The sequence below is a fragment of the Natator depressus genome, chromosome 10 (genome assembly GCF_965152275.1).
Source record: "Natator depressus isolate rNatDep1 chromosome 10, rNatDep2.hap1, whole genome shotgun sequence".
In the NCBI taxonomy this organism is placed as follows: Eukaryota; Metazoa; Chordata; order Testudines; family Cheloniidae; genus Natator; species Natator depressus.
The window spans coordinates 30,263,199-30,282,184 of NC_134243.1; the positions used below are offsets into that span (position 1 = coordinate 30,263,199).

The 18,986-nt window shown below is 56.0% G+C and overlaps 1 protein-coding gene across 1 annotated transcript in view; it reads left to right on the plus strand.

Moving 5' to 3' along the window:
- Positions 1-2,126: 2,126 nt before the first annotated feature.
- LOC141994962 (cytoplasmic phosphatidylinositol transfer protein 1-like) overlaps positions 2,127-18,986 on the plus strand; it is a 43,387-nt gene continuing 26,527 nt past the window's right edge. Inside the window, exons 1-2 of the mRNA XM_074965582.1 lie at positions 2,127-2,362; positions 7,867-8,069. Coding sequence (XP_074821683.1) covers positions 8,022-8,069 — 48 coding nt within the window. The 5' untranslated portion in view covers positions 2,127-2,362; positions 7,867-8,021. The remainder of the gene's footprint in view (positions 2,363-7,866; positions 8,070-18,986) is intronic.

The following is an 18,986-nucleotide window of genomic DNA, read 5'->3' on the forward strand; positions in this document are numbered from 1 at the left end:
CTCTGCCCTCCTGGCACGCACCCTATTCCAAAGGGATCAGTCAGGATCAGGTGAGGGAGAGTGATACTAGGCAGCACTTGTGTGTTTGCAAACAGACTGTGGTATGTGCTGTCTCCAGGGAAGGTCTGGCTTGTACTTTATACTGTTTGGAAAACTTGGGCCCAGTCCTGTGAGGTTGTGAATGCTCTCAACTCCTTTTGAGGTCAGCAGGAGCACAGACTGTTGGGTTAAATGTGGCCCCAAAGTGAGGGTTCATTAATGCTGTGTAAAACTTAAAACTATTACAGATGTTTCTATTAAAAAAAATAAATGTTACAAGAAATCAAATGAACAAAAGTGTTTGCAAGCTAAATATTTCAAGGGCATGTTAGTGCATGAAAGCCCTCAAGTGAAACTCACCAAAAACTAACTGGAAACAAAAAGTAAAAGGAACTGATCTATGTTTAATGACCAGGTTGACCTGAAAGTGCATTGGGGAAACAGGCACATTAAATCTTACTTGTTTATTAATGATCATTATTATTGCTTTGTGCTGATAATCTGTGTAAAACATACATAAAGACAGCCCCTGTTCATTACAATCTAAGACCCTGATGCTGTAACTGGATCCGTACCAGCAGCTTCACTGAAGTCTGTGGGACTTTGCATGGGTGTTAGAATGTGCGTACCTGGATCTGACTGCAGAACTGGACCCATAGGCCAGAGACACTTGGAAGGAAAAACATGCGAGGACAAACAGAGACGGGGTTGTTTAGAGTATTAGTGAGATTCCACTCCAAAGGGTCAGAGTTTTAAGTGGGTCTTAAATGAGGTGAGCATGAGCAGGGGGAAGTAAATTGCATTTGTAAAACTTCCTGGTCCATTTGTGCTTTAGAATCATAGAAGATTAGGGTTGGAAGAGACCTCAGGATGTCATCTAGTCCAATCCCCTGCTCAAAGCAGGACCAACACCCACTAAATCATCCCAGCCAGGGCTTTGTCAAGCTGGGCCTTAAAAACCTCTAAGGATGGAGATTCCACCACCTCCCTAGGTAACCCATTCCAGGGCTTCACCACCCTCCTAGTGAAACAGTGTTTCCTAATATCCAGCCTAGACGTGCCCCACTGCAACTTGAGACCATTGCTTCTTGTTCTGTCAAGAAGGGCCATGTTTAGGTCTTATCTAGTGGGCATGCTTCTTGGAGCAGCAGCCTTGCTCCAGCGGTGGGGAGCTGTATAAGGCAGGATTTCAGACTCACTAATGTATAATAGGTTTCAGAGTAACAGCCGTGTTAGTCTGTATTCGCAAAAAGAAAAGGAGTACTTGTGGCACCTTAGAGACTAACCAATTTATTTGAGCATAAGCTTTCGTGAGCTACAGCATCTGATGAAGTGAGCTGTAGCTCACGAAAGCTTGTGCTCAGATAAATTGGTTAATCTATAATAGTGTTGGTAACCCAGCTGCCAGGCCCAGATCCTGCAAGGCCTTACTCCTGGGCTTAGCTTTAGGCTGTGCAAACAGGACAATGACTTCAGCGGGCTAAGAAAAGGGAAGAGACTGCCTGGAAGGTTTTCCTGAATTGAGGTGGGTTCAGTGTGAGTGTGTGTGGGGGGGGTGGCAGTGTTTAAAGATGTGGGATAACATTTGCAAAGGTACCTAAAGTTAGCCTCCCAAACCCATATTTAGGCACCTCAAAGAGGCCTAAATATTTGCAGAGGTGCCAAGCAGCGCCCCTGACAGTGCGGTGCGCTTTAGTCTGGCTGCCGGACCCAAGGCTTGAGCAAGCTCGGCAGGCGGCTTTGCAAATGTCAGGGTCCGAGTTTAACCTGGCGATGCCCCTCTCCTGGGCAAACAGGCGGGAACCTCCCTTCTCTCTCTGCAAGTCCCACAGCCAGCCGGAGCCAGGCACCCCGCCCCCTGGCCGAGCCAGTCACAGCGGCGGATGGGCTCCGGCTGGCTCCCCGCTCGCGGTGGTTGCGGGTAAGGTTTCTCCCGCTGCGCTGCCCCGGCTGGCTCCCTGGCGGCGGGCAGGTATTTCCACGCTCCGCACGCCCCCCCCCCCCCCGGGGCAGGGCCGGCCGGGCTGCCTGCGCTGACAGATGCTTTCCCCTAGGGGTCGGCGTGAGCCAGGGCTCGGCAGCAGGATGCGGCGAGCGGCGGCACCGGAGTGAGGGAGCCGCACTCGCAGCCCAGGGGCAGCGGCGTGGGCAGCGCGGATCGCTGGCTCCCGGCCCTCCTGGGGCGCAGGCAGCCCGGCTGCTGGCGGGGGAGAGGCGGCGGGTCCCTCGGCCTAGCGGGGCTCGGAGTTGGAGGCAAACTCCCGTGAGCGGCCGCCGCGGGGGCGGACAGATGTGAAGGAGAATCCCGCCGCTCCGGGTCCGGGTGAGCTGAGGGCGGGGGGAGGATGGAGAGCGCGCGGGGGGGCAGAGGAACCACGTGTGGGAGGATGGGGAAGGGCGAGGGGGCGCTGGGGTTACGGGAGGGAGGATGGGGCAAGGAGGGGGCTCTGGGGGCACGGAAGGGAGGGAGGAGGGGGCAGGGAGGGAGTGCTGGGGTTACGGGAGGGAGGATGGGGCAAAAAGAGGGGGTGCTGGGGGCACTAGAGGGAGGGAGGAAGGGGCAGGGAGGGGGCTCTGGGGGCACTGGAGGGAGGAGGGGGCAGGGAGGGGGTGCTGGGGTTACGGGAGGAAGGATGGGGCAAGGAGGGGGCGCTGGGGGCACGGAAGGGAGGAGGAGGGGGCAGGGAGGGGGTGCTGGGGGCACTGGAGGGAGGGAGGAGGGGGCAGGGAGGGGGCGCTGGGGTTACGGGAGGGAGGATGGGGCAAGGAAGGGAGGGAGGAGGGGCAGGGAGGAGGGGGCGCTGGGGGCACGGGAGGGAGGGAGGAGGGGGCAGGAAGGGGTGCTGGGGACACGGGAGGGGGGGGGAGGCAGACATCTCCTTGCCAGCCGAGCTGTGGCTCTGTAAAGTTTCTGCCCTGCCGTGCGGGGCCGCGAGCGCGGATTCCCTCTTCGGGCGCCCATCCCATCGCCTCGGGCCCCCGCGTCAGTGCTGGGCCCGGGCAAGTGCGGACCTGGGCGGGAGCGGGTGGGGCGAGGCGCCACGGGACTCCGCTTTCTCTGGTGAGTTTCGGCCTCCGGCGCTAGCCGCTGGGCAGGGCAGCCACCCCCAGGTCAAGCCTCAGTGAAAACGGCGTCATTAATAGGTAACCTATCCGCCCGCAGCACCTGATCTCCGGGTCCCGGGCATGTGATGGCTGGCCGAGCCCTAGGGCCCGGGGTCGGGGAATTTCTTTGTCTGCGAGCTCCGTGTGCCGGGCCCGCCAGCTGTTCTCCTGGCCAGGGGGGCTGGCAAACAAAGAAAAGGCAAAGCAGAGCTCAGGGCTCACGGCGCCTGAGGACCTGGCAGCTTCCCCCAGCACAGGGCGGGCCTGGAGCCCGACAAGGAGAATCCCTGTTTGCGGTAGGTTTAACTGGGCAGCTTGGAGGTTACCTTAGTGACACATTTACTACAAAACCAGTATTTGCTGGGGATTAGCAGCTGCGTTATAAATAAATTGGCCTTTGGGTGAAGACAAAGTGTAGTGTCAATTTATCAGATGGGAGAGGCTCTGTCCTGTCCCAGGGAGCTGGGCTCAGCCAGATGGTTTTATTACTCAGAGGGCACCAGACAGGGTGTTTCAGAAACAACAGAATGAATCGCCATAGAGTTGACATCTCTCCCACTGCTGATCAAAGGCCACAATGATGGACAGGGAGCGAGAACCCAAGCAGAATGGAGTCCCCACTCACTCTATTCCTATGGTACTAAGGGCTGGGCAAAGGAACATGGGATGGGTCTGCCTTACTCAGTTCCCGTCCCCCAAACAAGCCTTGTGGGTTAGCTCCGACAGATCCTAATACCCCATTTGGGTTTGGTTCTGGTCCATCTCTTCCCAACTAATTATTTCCATAATCCACAATGTACTCCCTCTGTCCCCCCCTCCACCCCCAGATGTGTTGTTGCATGGCTGGGGCATGGCATTTAAATGTTTCCATTAGCTAGATAGTGCACATCTAATAAAGTTTACTGTGGATCTGATAAGATTATTATGGCATGACTGATAAGGTTGTTATTACCAGTCTGTGAATTCTTAATAAGCGTCCCGGTGTAATATACTAATTGATTTTCCAAACTGGGGTCCCAATGCTGCTCACCGTGCCCATGTCAGAGGTCCTACCAAAGCCGATGGGGCTGTCACGTGAACAAATGCTGCTGGATCAGTCCAGTGCATGTGGTGCTGGGACAAATCCACAGCTCTTTCAAAGGGTCAGGTTCAGCTCCCATTTACACTGGAGGAAATCCAGAGCCACTCCACAGGAGTCAGTTTCCTCAGAGGAGCTGAGATCAGCATCTCCACTGAAGGCAGCTCACAAATCAATAAGTGTTTACTGGAGGTGAAACAATTGGCCTCCTCAGCCTCTCTTGGGGACATAGCACTGCCATAGCATGCAAACATGTTTTGTCTCACTCTTGCCTGGTTTTGTCTCACTGGTCCTTTCTGCTTCCCCCATCTGTTTGTGGTGTCTCCCTGTTGTCTCCATAGGGCAGGGGCCAGGTCTTTGCTAGAAGTGTGTATAGTGCTGAGCTCACTGCGGCTGGGCCCTCTACCACAATCCAAATCATAAGCTGAAGGGACCTGATCTCCTCTTGCTTGGTGTCCCCCTCCTGCCCTGTGCTCTCTCCAAGTCCCTGTGCTGAGATTGTGGTGAACGGGCTGGAGGCTCACAGATCAGGCCCCTGAGCTTACCAGCCTGGCTGTAGCATCCCTCCTTGGGTGAATGCTGCATCTGCTTCTTCCATCCCGCCACCTGCCCTCTTTAATTCTGCAGTGAGCTGGCACGTAGTGCCCTGAGAGCAGAATATGCATTAGGGCACCTGACAGGGCTTCTCCGGCTCTGATTTCCTCGTCACCCTAAGCAGTCGGTCTGCCCAGCCATCCAGGGGGTATGGGCTCTCTGTCTTGCCACCAGCATAGGGACACGGGGGCATTCTGTCTGCTGGATATGGGCTCATACACTCTCTTTCTCTACTCTCAGTCCAGTGGACACAGGATGTCTGTCTGGCCACCTGGCTGCTCTCTCTGCCTGCCCATCCATCCTCGGGTAGGAGTTACATCTGCCCACTTCTCTGCAGCTGGATCTGGGCTAGCCCCATATCCAGCCCAAGCCTATGCGGCGAGGCCTGTCTTCTCATTGTCCTCTGCTCCACTTTCAGTTGGGATCTCAGGAGAAGTGCAGCTTTTGCAGCATGGAGCGTGCCCCTGGATTTTCCTCCAGCCCTTTCCCTCCCCAGCTCCTTCCCCCCGGTTTGTTCTAGCTCTGCTCCCTCTCCTAGCAGAGCTCCTTCCCTAGCCACCTGCATTTCTCCCTGCGTTTTCATCCCCCCCAGTCTTAATGGAGAAGGGTTTTCAGGGAACCAGGGGAGAGGTCTTGCTCCCGCTTCCCAGCTTTGCATCTCAAGAGGAGACATCTGACTCTTACTGCTTGAAAAGAAAGCTGAGCAGGCGGCTGGGGAGCTCAGCTCTCGCCTGTATGTGTCCCTGAGAGGGAGAGGGCTTTGCAGGGAGGATGTTGTGTGAAGGGGGTGATTGGCCTCGGAAAGGTGGGACAGCTCAGTACTGAGTGGCAGTGGTAGAATGGATTCCCCCCAGCCCATTCTCCATGGGAGTGCCGAGGGGGCAAGGGCAGTGGAACCCGATCCAGAGGAAGCCCAGTAAGCAGCATGGATTTACGCCCGGAACCATGCCCTCCCGGACACTGGAGACAGCAGCTCCCATATCTGCAGCACAGGGTGTGGTTGGAGGTCAAGCCCTTGCTCAGGTGTGGGGAAGGGGGAGAAACCACACAAGCCTTGCTGCCCAGGCTGCTAGTGCCCTGAACAGCCTGCAAGGTGCATATGGGGATCACTCCTCTCCGGGCAGCCCCATGTATGAGCAGCACCCAGAAAATGCTTCTCCATCAGCTGTGGCTGCCTCAGGTCTGAGCCTCTCAGTCAAGGTGCCATCAGACTCTCCCTGCTCCTGGCTGTATCTCTGCTCTCCTTCCTCCTCACCTGCTGTCTGCAACAGCCTCAGCTTGCCCTCCTCAAAGCCCCTTCTGCTCTCTACTCCCATTCTCTTTGCACCTTCCTCCATGGGGCTCTTAAGTGTGGGAAAAGTCTCCTGCTTCTCCTGGGCTGGTTAACCACCCTCACTTCAGCCCTCTTAAATACCTCCCCGGAAGCTGTTCAGTGCTGATAGCACTCACTTATTCCACATACAAATAATTGCCAGTAAATAACTGAGCAAGTGCCTTTCCCAGATGCATTCCACATACCCTGTAGAGCCCAACCTCACCCCCATCCTGGGCCCTGGCATTGTTAGCCAAGGTACTAACCATACGACAGCACAAAGTTCAGGTCAGTCCTTCTCCATAGGCCTGGCTGCTCCTGGAGTTCCTCCCTAAGGGGTGCTCAGCCCGCACTCATGGTTCTCTGTCCCTGTAGAGCCACTCCCACCTCCTTTTTAGCCACCTGGGATAACAAGTCAGCAGAGCCCACTTAACCCTTTGCCAGCTGGCTCAGCATGAGCTTATAGGGCAGGCTGTTTTAGGCAAACACTGCCAACCTGTTACAGTAGCTGTGTAAGTTTACATGGAAGCGGAAGAGAGGAAGGAAAAGGGAGTTGGATGGTGGAGAGAATCCATTAAAGAAATCTACCTCCCCTGGCAGCTCAGGGATCATGTGTCTGGACTGGGTCTATCTCTCTGGGATTGTAAACTCCTTGAGGTCAAGACTGTGGGACTGGCCTGGTGTAATTGACATTAGGTGTGTATTGTACAGTACTGTGCACTGTGATGGTGTGTAATACCCAGTTAATACTAAGTGCCTCTGAGGCTGCCTGGTCCTAGGGCAAGGCCGGGGACATTGCGGGCAGCCCAATGGCCCCAGTGGATTCAGAACTCAGCAGCTACTTCAGGAGTGTTGGTCAGACACCAGGGGAAGGAGTGGCACGGCAGTGCAGCCTACACTGACCGGGTGTTCAGTGGGGACCGACTGCACGTACCATTGGAGTCAAAAGCAACATTCCCATTGGCTGCAGAGAGGCCCAGGGCTGCGCCTGGAGGGTGTGAATCATTGTCACTCACAGGCCGAGGGAGCAGGGGCACCAGCAGCTAGCGATGCATGTAAAACAAGGAGTGTGAGGAGGCAGCCACTTACACCAACCTCTCTTTGTGGCCTCCTCTCCCTCCCCCAGCGTGTGGGTCACCTGGGTGTTTACACACTTGTTAAATCCCACCAAGGGGTTAGCTACACCCTGCGGTGCCACTTCATCCTGTTTTTGGAGCCACTTGTGTAACCTGCACCCCTGTGAACAGCACAGCTGTACTGGCCCAGGGACTCCCAAGGGAGAGGCACCTGCTCCCCTCGGGCTGCACCTGTCCCTGCACCAGCAGCTGCTGAGAGGTGCAGACCTTCCCTCAGCAGGGAAGGGGTTAAACCCCAGTTTAGATCCCTCCCTCCCTCCCCTGTGTGGCTGTTTCTTGCCCCGAATGGCTGATGTGTGGCGCTGATGCAGCTGGGGGTGCTGGCCTCCCCTCCTTGCCCAGCTCCTGGATCCTCCAGCTCCTTCCCTTGGTACATACCAGGTTGTTACACTCTGGTTTGGTGACCTCACAACCACTGCCATGGCAACGGCTTATGAAGTCACAAGCAGAGCTGTGCCGGTAGCAGGGGAGGAAGGAGAGAGGAGCCTTTGCTCTGACTAAGAAGGGATCGGAGAGTTCCCGGGTGTACGGACTAGAGCCCAGCTGTTGCTCTGCTCTGATCTCTCCTCTCCCCGCGGGCGGGCGGTTCTGTCTCCCTGCAGAATGAGTCCTTCTCCGAAGGAGGCTTGGGTGCCACTCTGCTTTCTCCACACCGACATTTCCACTTGATCCAGCACTCCCGTCTGCCCCCCGCTCTCGGCTTCCTTCCAGAGGGGCTGCCCGTGCACCTTCAGCCCAGCAGCACGAGGGGGCCACCATGCTGATAAAGGAGTATCGGATCTGCATGCCACTCACCACTGAAGAGGTAAGCGCTCGGCTGCTGTCCTGGGGGGCACTGCGGGTGGAAGGGGCGGTGTGGGCTGGACCCCAGGTGGCTAAAGGATTCGATGGAACACTCTCCATTTGCTGCGAGGGACGTTGGGGCCCTAGAGACACAAGTCACGAGGGAGTCTGCCCTTCCCGTGAGCCAGGCGACACTGCCCAGCATGAGGGGGTGCAACATAGCTGCCCCCGTGCATGCCAGAGCGCCGCTGCAGGGCAGATAGATGGGCAGATAGCAGCAAGGGGCAGAGGAGTGGATCAGGGTCGGGAAGAGATACTGTACGGGGGGGGATAGCAGCAGGTGGGGAGAGGGGAGCAGGGTCTGACAGGGGAGGAAGGGTGTGATGGGGCAGAGCAGGTGGGGGGGACAGAGATGGGGAGGGGGGATGAGGGTCTGACGGGGGAAGAGGGGTGTGATGGCAGAATAGGTTGGGGAAGGACAAAGGACATATGGGGTCTAATGGGAGAAGAGAGGAATGATGGGGTGGGATAGCAGCAGGCAGTAAAGGTGGGGAATTGGAGTCTAATGAGGTATAATAGAGAATAGGATTGCAGCAGGTGTGTGGGAGATGTGGGGGGATCTGGGATGGGGTGAGGGGTACGATGGAGCAGGAGACAGCGGGGGATGAGGTGAGGAGCTGAGGGTGAGGGGTACGATGGGGCAGGAGGCAGTGGAGGGTGAGTTGGGAAGCTGGGGCTGTGATGGGGTGACGGATGCGATGGGGCAGGGTGGCAGCGGGGGGGTGAGGTGGGGAGCTGGGGGTGAGGGGTATGATGGGGCAGGGTGGCAGCAGGGGGATGAGGTGGGGAGCCAGGGGTGAGGGGTATGATGGGGCAGGGTGACAGTGGGGTGGTGAGGCAGGGAGCTGGGGGTGAGAGGTACGATGGGGCAGGGTGACAGCGGGGGGGTTTGGTGGAGAGCCGGGGGTGAGGGGTACAATGGGGCAGGTGGCAGCGGGGGGTAAAGGTAAGGAGTCGGGGTTGTGAGGTGCAGGAGCTTGGATCTCGTCCCCCTGTACCAAATGGGAGGATCCAGCTTGGAGCACGGGGGAAGGGGAGGAGTGGGGTGGCTGGGGGCCATCCTAGAGCCAGGGCTGACCAGATCCAGCTGAGGGGCAAAGCTTCCTCCCTGTGATGTGTGTCTGGCTGATGGAGAAAATGCCATGAACGAGGGCGAATAAGCTGGGCAGCAGGGCTCTGGGGCTGCAAGAACTGACAGTAGAGGAGGGAAGATCCCCAGGGCGCCAGGCGGGGAGCCCTGCGTGGGTGGAGAGCTGGTGCTAGCGCCCCACCCACCTCCCTTCTCCCTGCCAGTCTCAGACTCCCCAGCCTCGGGATGGGGGGTCCACAGGGAGAGGGGCAGAGGGAGTGGGAGCTGTCTGCACAGCAGAACGGGGAGGGCTCTGGGCTTCCAGCATCACGTGAGGGAGGAGGGAGCCAGGTAGGAGTGTGCAGCCTTCTGTGCCTGGGGTGGGACCTCCTGGGCATGTCAGCATCCAGCGGGCCCACAGCCGCAAGCCAGTCACGCACTCTAGTCCCTGCTCCAGTACCAGGGCAGCGTTCTCAAACCCAGCCCATTGGCAGTGGGGTTCCAACCTCCACAGTGACAGCAGCAGACTCGGGAGCTCCCTGCACTGCTGCTGTGTGGCTCGTCCTGGGGAATTTGTCCCGTGCTTCCAGGGGCTGAGCTGGGCACTAGGCTATAAGAGTGGATTTCTGATCCCAGTTCTGTTAGCAGTGCCATTGAGCGGTTCTTGGTGCGCATTTAGTGAGCAGTTGCTGAGGTCTGGGCTCCTTCCCCACTTTGCTGGAGGGGTCCAGTGCTGCGGGATCTAGCAGGCATGGAGCTGGGAGTAGATGATCTGCCTAGCACTGCGACTGAGTCACCGTGTGGTCGTGGGCACCTGCCTGAGTTTCCCCATCTGTAAAATGGGCTCAGCAATCCTGAGCCTTATTTAAAAAGACATCCACTGCACAGCTTCTCAAGCTGCAGTCTGTGGAGCACCTGCTGGTGTCCACAGAGAACATTTCCAGCTGTCATATTGCATTACATCCCAGCACCAGTACATATACTGCGTTCCCGATTTTACGTTTCCATCAGCGCAATTGCTGGAGTTGTCACAGAGGCGTTGAGCGATAGGGAGAGGGGGTCTGGTGGTGAGAGGGGACAAGCACGGGGTTAAAATGTGACCCACACCATGCAAAAGTTTGGGAGCCCTCTGTTCTGTGCTAAGAGCACTGATGTAAGCCATAGCCTGCGGGATGCTGACTGTAGAACTGTCTCTTCTCAGGGAACCTGACACTCGGGGCTGCTAGTGTGTGTGAAGCGAAAGCGCTAGGCAGGAGCCGGTGGGGGCTAAGTGTGATGGCTTCCATGTGCGGTGGCAAGTGTGCGCCACCGGTAAAAAGGCCAGTGACCAGCGGGTGGCATTTCCGAAAGCCTGCGGTAGGGTTATTTTCACTGTGGGAAAAAGCTAAGCAGAGTGGGGCAGGCTCATGACTTGGATGGAAAACCGCAGGGTGCAGTGGGAAGCAGCACTGCTGATTCAGTAACCGGTGCTCCTGGCTGTTCCCTAGCATGACCCCTGGAAGCTGCAGTGATGGATGTGCTAGAGAATACCCATGCAGATAGGTACATGTTAAGGGCCACTGGGCTGCTGGACCCAAATCTACCCTTGCTTATGCCACTGTAAATCTGGAGTAGCACCTATGAAGTCAAATGGAGTGACTCTGGTTTTTCAGTCTTGTAACTGAGAGCAGAATTTGGTTCATTTCTGTTTGGAAGAAACATGAAACCCAGGTTCTGAGCACTTGTGAGCATCAAAACTCTGCCATAGCACGCTCTGAGAGAGGCATAGCCCTGGCCCTGTTCCAGCGAGGGGTCACTGCACTCTACCAATCATAAATTCCCCCGGCAGTTTCAGTTGGATACAGTATTCATCCTCACTCCCTGTCTTTAACTCTTGCGCAGGGTTGCTATGCACTGTTAAAACAGCTGCTCTGTTCCACTTCAGAGGTGGCTGCATGTTAGTGGCAGGGGAAGTTCTTCCTGTATGTGTGTGTTGTAAAGCACTTTGGGATGGATTTGGATGAAATATGCTGTGTGGGGTAATTGTAAGATCACTCTGTCCACAGGGCCCATCTCTGTATCGTGCCACAGACCTGCAACAATCCCAACTTCCCTGGCACCATATGTTCCATGGCTGGGTGCTAGCCAGACATGCTGCTCTCCTGTACAAGAAATGGGCACATCATATCTGCCCATGGCCCCATTGACGACCTTTGGTGTCGTGCCACCTATTTGGCACAGGTTTACTGAGGGCAGCTGGAGTCACTGTGGGAAAAGGGACTTGGTGCCAGTAGCAGATTGAGAGGCACATGCGAGTGGAAGGCAGCTGCTTGGGTCAATCCTTAGGCTCTATCTCACCAAGCAGATTGAGGGCTGACCTGTATGGCATGAGTGCAGACGCACGCATGTGCTGAGAGCATATGGTTGATGGACGCAGAGAACTGCATTTGCTGGGAGAAGTGACCTGGAGGGAGAAGGGGTTGGTGCGGGTGGGGGGTTGAAGAGGAGAGCAGTGAGTTAGTGGGGCAGTGACTGGAGTGGGCCCCATGCAGGTAGACTTAGCTTCTAGCACAGCTGCGCCTGGCCCCAATCTCTAGCCAGTTCCACATCCAGATCTGCGTTCTCCCACAGGAGCTGATCTCTAGTTTCCAAACTGGCCAGAAAGTGCGTTGTGAGGAAGGGAGCTCGGGCAGGCTCTGCAATGCGGTCGTGGTCTGTGTCGGCCTGCTGTTCAACAGGACAAAGCGACAGCAGCTGTAGGGTGGGGGGACAAAGGCTTCAAGCTGCCGTGCAGGGCTACAGTTTGTGGGCAGGAGGGGCTGGGTGTGTATGAAAGACGGCCGGAGGGGAGGCTGTGGTTTGATAGCAGGCACGGAGCTCAGCATGGGAGCCCAGGGTCAGCTACATGTAAGGCCTCCCCCTGCACGGGAAGTGTCAGGCAGGCAGCTTCCTGCCTCCTGCAAAAGGCCTTCGTTACCGTGGCAGCATGCGTCATGGAAACTTCCTCATCGACAGGTCTTCTGAGAAACTGAACCGAAGGTATGTTAAGATGCTGAGTGCGGAGAGCCCTGGGCAGCAGCCCTGCATGGCGCCCACAGTAATAGTGGCCCTGCTGTCACCCCTCCTGTCTGAGGCGCTCCAAGCGCTCTGCAAACACTCATCAATCAATGCTCGGGGGACCTGGGCACGCGAGAGCATTGCCCTTGTGTTATGTATCGGGAAGCTGAGGCACGGAGCCAGGCAGTGGCTTGCTCAAGCTCACTCAATGAGTGGCAGAGCTCGGAACAGAACCCAGAAGTCCTGACTCCCCAGGCCCCTGCTGTAACCGTTGGGTGACACTTCCTGTCCTTATGGGGTTGTGCTGGTTTTTGGAGCTGTGAAAAGGGATAGGCATGTTGGATTTGCCATGGCAGATGGACGCATCCCAGCAAACCTACTTAGGCCAGCATCTCCCCTACTTTTCAGGGGATGGGGCAATGCTATTGCCATGAAGGGGTGTGTGTGCAGGGGGAGATGGGGGGCTTGCGTTGGCCCATTTCCCCACACACACATTCACATACAGCTTATGCCCAGAAGCCTGAGATTTGACTGCCTTTATAGTGTTCACTTGTTTAGCTCCTCTGCCCAGTGCAAGTCCTCCCTAAGCCTGGCCCCTTTGGGCATGATTTTCTGAGGTGAGCACCTGCAGTTCCCACTGACTTTGGCTGGAGCCGTGGGCACTCAGCCGTCGGAACTCGGCACCTCTGACATCCAAGTCAGGTGGGTGGGACTTGTGTGGAGCTTCCCCCAGCTTTCCCGTGGGTCGCATCCTCAGGCCGGGGCAGCCTCCACTAACCTTTGGGTGGGACTGCATGGCCTCTGAGCACCCACCCACTCCGCAGGAGTGAGGCAGGGAGAGTGATGCAATCTCTGCCATGGTCAGCTGGCACCAGTGAAAGGGGGAACCTCCTGGTGGCTGGATGCATGTGTTCTGGGTGCTCTGGAAGAATGGGGCCCTGTGCAGCATCAGAGGCTGCCTCCGTTGTGTCTGGGTATTGACCCTCCAAACTGAAACCCGTGTTTTCGAGCATAGGGGTTGCAAGGCTTTCTCTTGGGCCAGCCGGGGTCACTGCAGCAGAAGCACAAAGCTGCCTGTGCATGTATCCATATATTATTTGTACTGCTGTAGCGCCTACAGGCCACAACCGAGATCCAGGCTGTGCTAGGTGCTGTACAGACACCTAGGGGCCTAAGCCCCGGATCTGAATTCGCTATTAGAACTATGGCAAAAAGCCTTTAGTAGCCTGCAAGGTGAACCTATGACTTTTCCCTAGTGCTAACAACAATTGGCTTGTGATTGATTAAATACGACAGATTGAGGGTTCCTAGCTGTGGCACAAGAGCCCTGGGGTGATCTGGGGAAGCTGGCTGCGGCAATGCATGTGCTGATGGGATATAATTCAAGACAGCATGCGCTCCTCAAGCAATTAGTCTCCTTTAGCACGCAGTATTGTAGGATGAGGAGATCCAAGCTCTGAAGTGTTGTCAATAATTATTCCATGACTAATGCTGTGCATTGTCATTGCTTACAGCTAGCTGTACCTATGCCAGTAGCATAATACGAGCTCCAGAAGGGCTACGAGTATTTACCCCTAGTAACCTACAATATAGTTACAGGCAGCTACTTTTAGAAGCAGATCTTGACCTTATTCATGCTAACTGCTGTAGGAGTGTGCTAGTAGTGATTCCCCACGAGGCTAGCCGCAGTAGCATACAGCACACTGCCCATGCTTGCAGAGAGCTGTGAGGAGACCCATAGTAAGTTACACTGTCTGTGGTACAAAGCCGTGAGTTTATCTGTAGTAAGCTACTGTGCCCATAACTACTGAGACTGTTGATAAGCTTAGTAACATATAGGAAGCAGCAGTGGCATGCTTTAAAACTGAGTATATTGATAGTAATCTCAAATATCCATGCTTGCTGAGACCTCCCAAGTATCCGTCTTAGCATTGATGCAATATCAAACCATGTCTATGGAGAACCATGGCTAATCTGCTTACAACACTGGTGCTTCGGGTTCCTCTGAGCTACACCCTAGTCTCTCAACAGTAAACTAGAGTGTTAATGTTTATGTAGAGGCATAAATTCCCATTGGCGAGCCCCGGTAATTACAGAAGGTCCCCAGCATCCCTGTATAAAGGTTGCTTTGTAGCCTCAATTAGAAAGGGCACATCAGCAATTTATTCAGGATGCCCACTAGCATGGCTTTCTCCAAATGTACTCTGGGGCCTGCAGGGTCTATTTCTAGCGTGCTAAGAGAGCGAAGATTTCATGTTAGCATCTGGAGAACATCTACAGTTAGGTGAAGTGGAGATAAGATCTCTCTGGCCATTAGAATGATGAATAGGATCTTCAGTGGAACAATAAAATCATTATTATGCAGAAGCATCATCAAATATTTTTCTTCTGCTCCCATGTTATTTGTTGAACAAAAAGTCAGTGTTCTTTTCAGCAGACGCCTCCAGAAGGGTTTATTGTGCTTGAAAAGTGGCGAACTGTCCCCCAGCTCCACTTTATAAAGGGAAACGACAGATAGGCTAAAGATGGCTCCCAGTTGCTGTGATTGGAGCTGTCACTCCTGCCATTCCCTGGTTTCAGTTGGGAGGGATCTGGTACTACAGTTCAGTGGCTAGAGCCCTGGACTGGGATTTGGGAGATCTGGCCTTGTGTGTGACCTTGAGCAGCTCACTTCCCACATGTGTGCCTCAGTTTCCGCTTTGAGCCCTTATCTGTTTAGATTGTAAACTCATTGGGTCAGGGACTGTCTTGCATGATATATGTACAGTGCCTAGCACAATGGAGGCCTAAATCTCAGCTGGAGTCTATAGGCAATACTGTACTACAGCTGTTTATAAAGGATGATTGTGGCCTGGAGCCATGGCATTCCAAGCAAGCAGCGTCCCTCCCTGGACACCCTGAGAATATCCTGGTTAAAATGAGGTTAAGTCTGACATGGGGCTGAGCAAACAGCCTAGGCAGCCAGTGGAAGAGCACTTGGAAGCTGACCCGCTTGGAGTGGTTCATGTTTGCACAGCAGAAACTAGTCCTTTCTGTGGTCTGTTTGAGCTTCACCAGCCAGACTGTTTGCAATATCCCATGTGAGCGGGAGGCTCTGCTAAGACACTGAGACTCAGTCTGAGGGGACAGAATTATCAGCTTCCTTGACTCCATCTAGGCTGGCTGGAGGCCTGAGGATGTGCCTGAAAGAGTCTGAGTGTGCTAACCTCCTCTCCTCCCCTGTACCCCGGCTACTGGATGGAGTGACTTACCATACATGCCTTTAGAAACAGAACATGCTCTCCCTGCTCTAGGCCTCAGGATTGGAGGCGGCTGTGTGGCCTACTGGGACGAGCTTGGACTAGGAGCTGGGATCATCCTTGTACGGGTCTGGGGCCACAGGGAGGTTTCCTAGGGTCAGCTCCAGAGACATCAATTTGCGCACTTGTCCTCCCAGTGAGTCAGTTGCATTATCCACAGGAACCCAGGATTATCCCAGCTTCTGCGCCATGCTCTTCCCAGTAGGCCACACAGCCTCCTCCGATCCCGAGGCCTGGGGCAGGGAACGTGTGTGCTCTTCACTGGCTGCAGGCAATCGACTGAGGCATGATTAGAGGCTTTGAAATGAGATCATTGCGGGGAGAGGCACAGACTCCAGTTACAAAAAGAAATGGGCCTTAGCCCCATGTCATGGGTGATGCCCGCGCTCCCTGTTCAGCCCAGAGGACTGTCAGAACAGCAAACAATGGAATGTTCCAGCCACAGATCCCCCAGGTCAGAGCTCTCAGTCAGCCCTGGTTGTTTGTCTATGACAGCAGCAGTGCAGGGGTTGCTCTCTGGATGAGCTGGAGAGTTAGCCAGGAAGCCCAGGCCCAAAGGTCATTGTGTGGATGTAGAGCTTTCATTACTCACTGTTATTTGTATTGTAGCAGCAGCTAGAGTCCCTGAGCAAGGTCAGAGTCCCCTCATGCTAGGGGCTGTGAGCCTGAGACCTGACAGGCTAAACAGACAAAGGGCTGGAGGGGAAACTGAGGCACGAGGAGGTGAAATTACTTGCTCAAGGTCGTGCTGCAGTTCAGCAGCAGAGCTGAGAATAGAACCCAGGTCTCTTGAGTCCCAGTCCAGTGCCTCTATTAAGCCCCAAGTCCCTCTGTACAAAGGCAATGTAGTTTCTCTAAGGCCCTACCCACTCGTTGGGAGAGACGACTGCACCGTGGCTTAGATTTGCAACACCCAGGTGTCTCACCAGGTCTGCCTATAGTACCTTTTCCTCAGCCTGACTGAGACCCTGGCGGGGCGCCCTCAGACTGTGTCTCCAGGGAGATCCCCGCCAGGAGGGAACAACTCTATACTCCCCCGCTCGGGGAGGGGGCGGGGGGAAGTGAGCCCCAGCCTGGTGCCGCTGAGGCTCCACTGTGGCAGGCAGGTGTGAACGGACATGCTCTCGGCTGATAGCTTATCTGCTCAGCTCTGTTTCCATGTGCCGTGCTCATTATTAATATTTACATAGGCAGCAGTGCTGGGTAATGGATGGGAAGGCCGAGCTGCTGCTGACAATGGAGGCTGACTCAGCCAGCCGCGGGGAGACGGCAGCTAGAACCTTAGTACAACCCCATGGCCTAGTAGGGGGAACTAACAGCCGGGCTCTGCTCCCCAGCCTGTGCTACCAGGGTCCTCTGCTGGGAGAGGCTTGGACAGGAGCAGCTGGGAGCTCCCCTACATCCAGTGCTCCTGTCCTGCTCCCTTCAGCACCCCGTGCCAGGAGAGGCCAGGACTGCAGTGGCTATGAGTGGCTGCAACAACTCCTGTGGGAGGATAACACAGGATCCTCCCCTCTTCCTGCTCTCTGCCTGTGCCCAGCTGGGACAGGTTTGGGGCCAAGGCAGGGATCCACTGGGGTCTGTGATATGAACAAAGGCCAGGCAGTTATTCCTGAGGCAGCAGGAGGACCAGCGTGGAGGGGACAGAGAAGCCAGTTGGAGGGCTGAGCTTCAGCCCCACCCTTTTCAGCCTCAGGAAACAATAAAAAATCCAGAGGCCTCTAATGAGGGCTGATTGAGTTCCTCTGAAAGGTCCCACTTGGCCCCCTCCCCCAGCCCTCCTCCTTCCCCCCAGGAGGGCTGGGGGTTTTGTGGTGGAGTTTGAAGAGCTGCTTGGAAAGTGAGAATAGGGGCAAATACCTCCTCTCCCCCGGTCCCTGGGGGCACAGAGGTCTTTGCCAGCTGCAGGACCACAGCCATCCCCTGTGGAGGTATGGGGGTAGGGGAGTCCGGGGGCTGTACCCCCCTCTGTCTGCAGGATGTGTCAGTGGGCAGGGCTGGTGGATGTACCACAATGCACCCCCCTCCTCGCCACTGAGAGGTCACATGGGGTGCCACTGAGTAACATGAGGTGCTGTCACCCCTTCCTTCTCCTGCAGACAGCCACGCCCCATTTCTCCTTGCCTTGCTGAATGAGGGTATTCAGCCTGGGTGCTGGGCCCCGTTGTCCACCTCTGCCCCCCCATGCAACTCTGGGTGCTGCCATCCCCAACATGGGCCAGGCTCCCACACGGTGGCACCCTGCATGATTTGGCACAGCCTCCTTTTGCTTGGGGCTGGAGCACGCTCAGTGGGATGGCAGGAAGGTCTGGGACCCACCTGCTCTAGAGAGGCCTTCAGCTCTGCTAGGCCCTCAGCTTGCATGGAGCGGCCAGGCCTTTTGCTCAGCCATGCCAGCTGGGGCTCATGGTGGGTTGGGGAGGCCGAGGGCAGAGTCAGCCACATGATGCTGTGCTCACAGTCCCCCACTCCAGAGCCTCCTCTACCAGCTGGCTGGTGCTGCCATGGCAACCCAGGGCTGCACTCTCCCCACACCCTGACCCCCAGACTGTGGCAGTGGAGGGGAGCTGGGTGCTGATTGCATCCCCTGAGTGGTGTGCATAGTGGCTGCTCCACACCATATGCTGCCCTCTAACTGGTGAATGAGTGGGGCGGGGCAGTAATGAGGAGTGACTGGCCCCTGCTGAGCCACAGCAAAGGTCGGGATACGGGCTGGGTCTGAACCCGTTTCCTCTTGCTGTGGTGCTGGTTCACGCACGGGGCCCTGGAAGGGCGGCGTTCGGGGTGACCGGGGGTGCGAACCCTGGTGGCTCTGGGGGTGAATGACATGAGTGAGGAAACCACAGAGGATCTAAGAAGCAGCCCTGTAGTGCAGAAGCAGAGGCCGTGGTTATTGCTTGTATGTCGCTCTATGCTCCCCCAGAGCTGTCTCGGGTCGGGCTTCCCTGGGCTAGGTGTGCAGCCATATTCCCACCCACCAGGAGGGAGCCTCTTGCTCTTCTCTGCAGCACCCCCTGCTGGTAAGTGCGGGGCACAGTGCCCATGTCCAGCCTTCCCCTGCTAGGAGGTGTTTTCCCTATCAAAACAATGGTCTGCACAAAGCACTGTGCCATGAGCTGCTGTTGCGGGGGGTGCAGAGCTGGGGTAGGGTGCAGATGCCTAGGGCTGGATGTAGACTTTGGTATCCCTCTGTCGCCCCTGGTAACAGCGACCCCTTTAGGCCAAGGCTGGAGCAGGGTGGGAAAGCCTAGGGTTGAATGCATGTTGGCTCCGATGCCGTGTGGTGCTGAGTGCCCTCAAATCCCACTGACTTCACCTGGAGTTGAGGGCTCTCAGCACTTTGCAGGATCAGGCCCTAGGTTTCCAGTGGACCGAGAGAAGGGTGATGACAAGGTTGGGGAATCGGGTGGTGTGGGGCTAAAGCAGTGTGCAGGTGGGAGTTGGAGAGGTGGGAGCAGCCCCAGTGGAGGTGGAG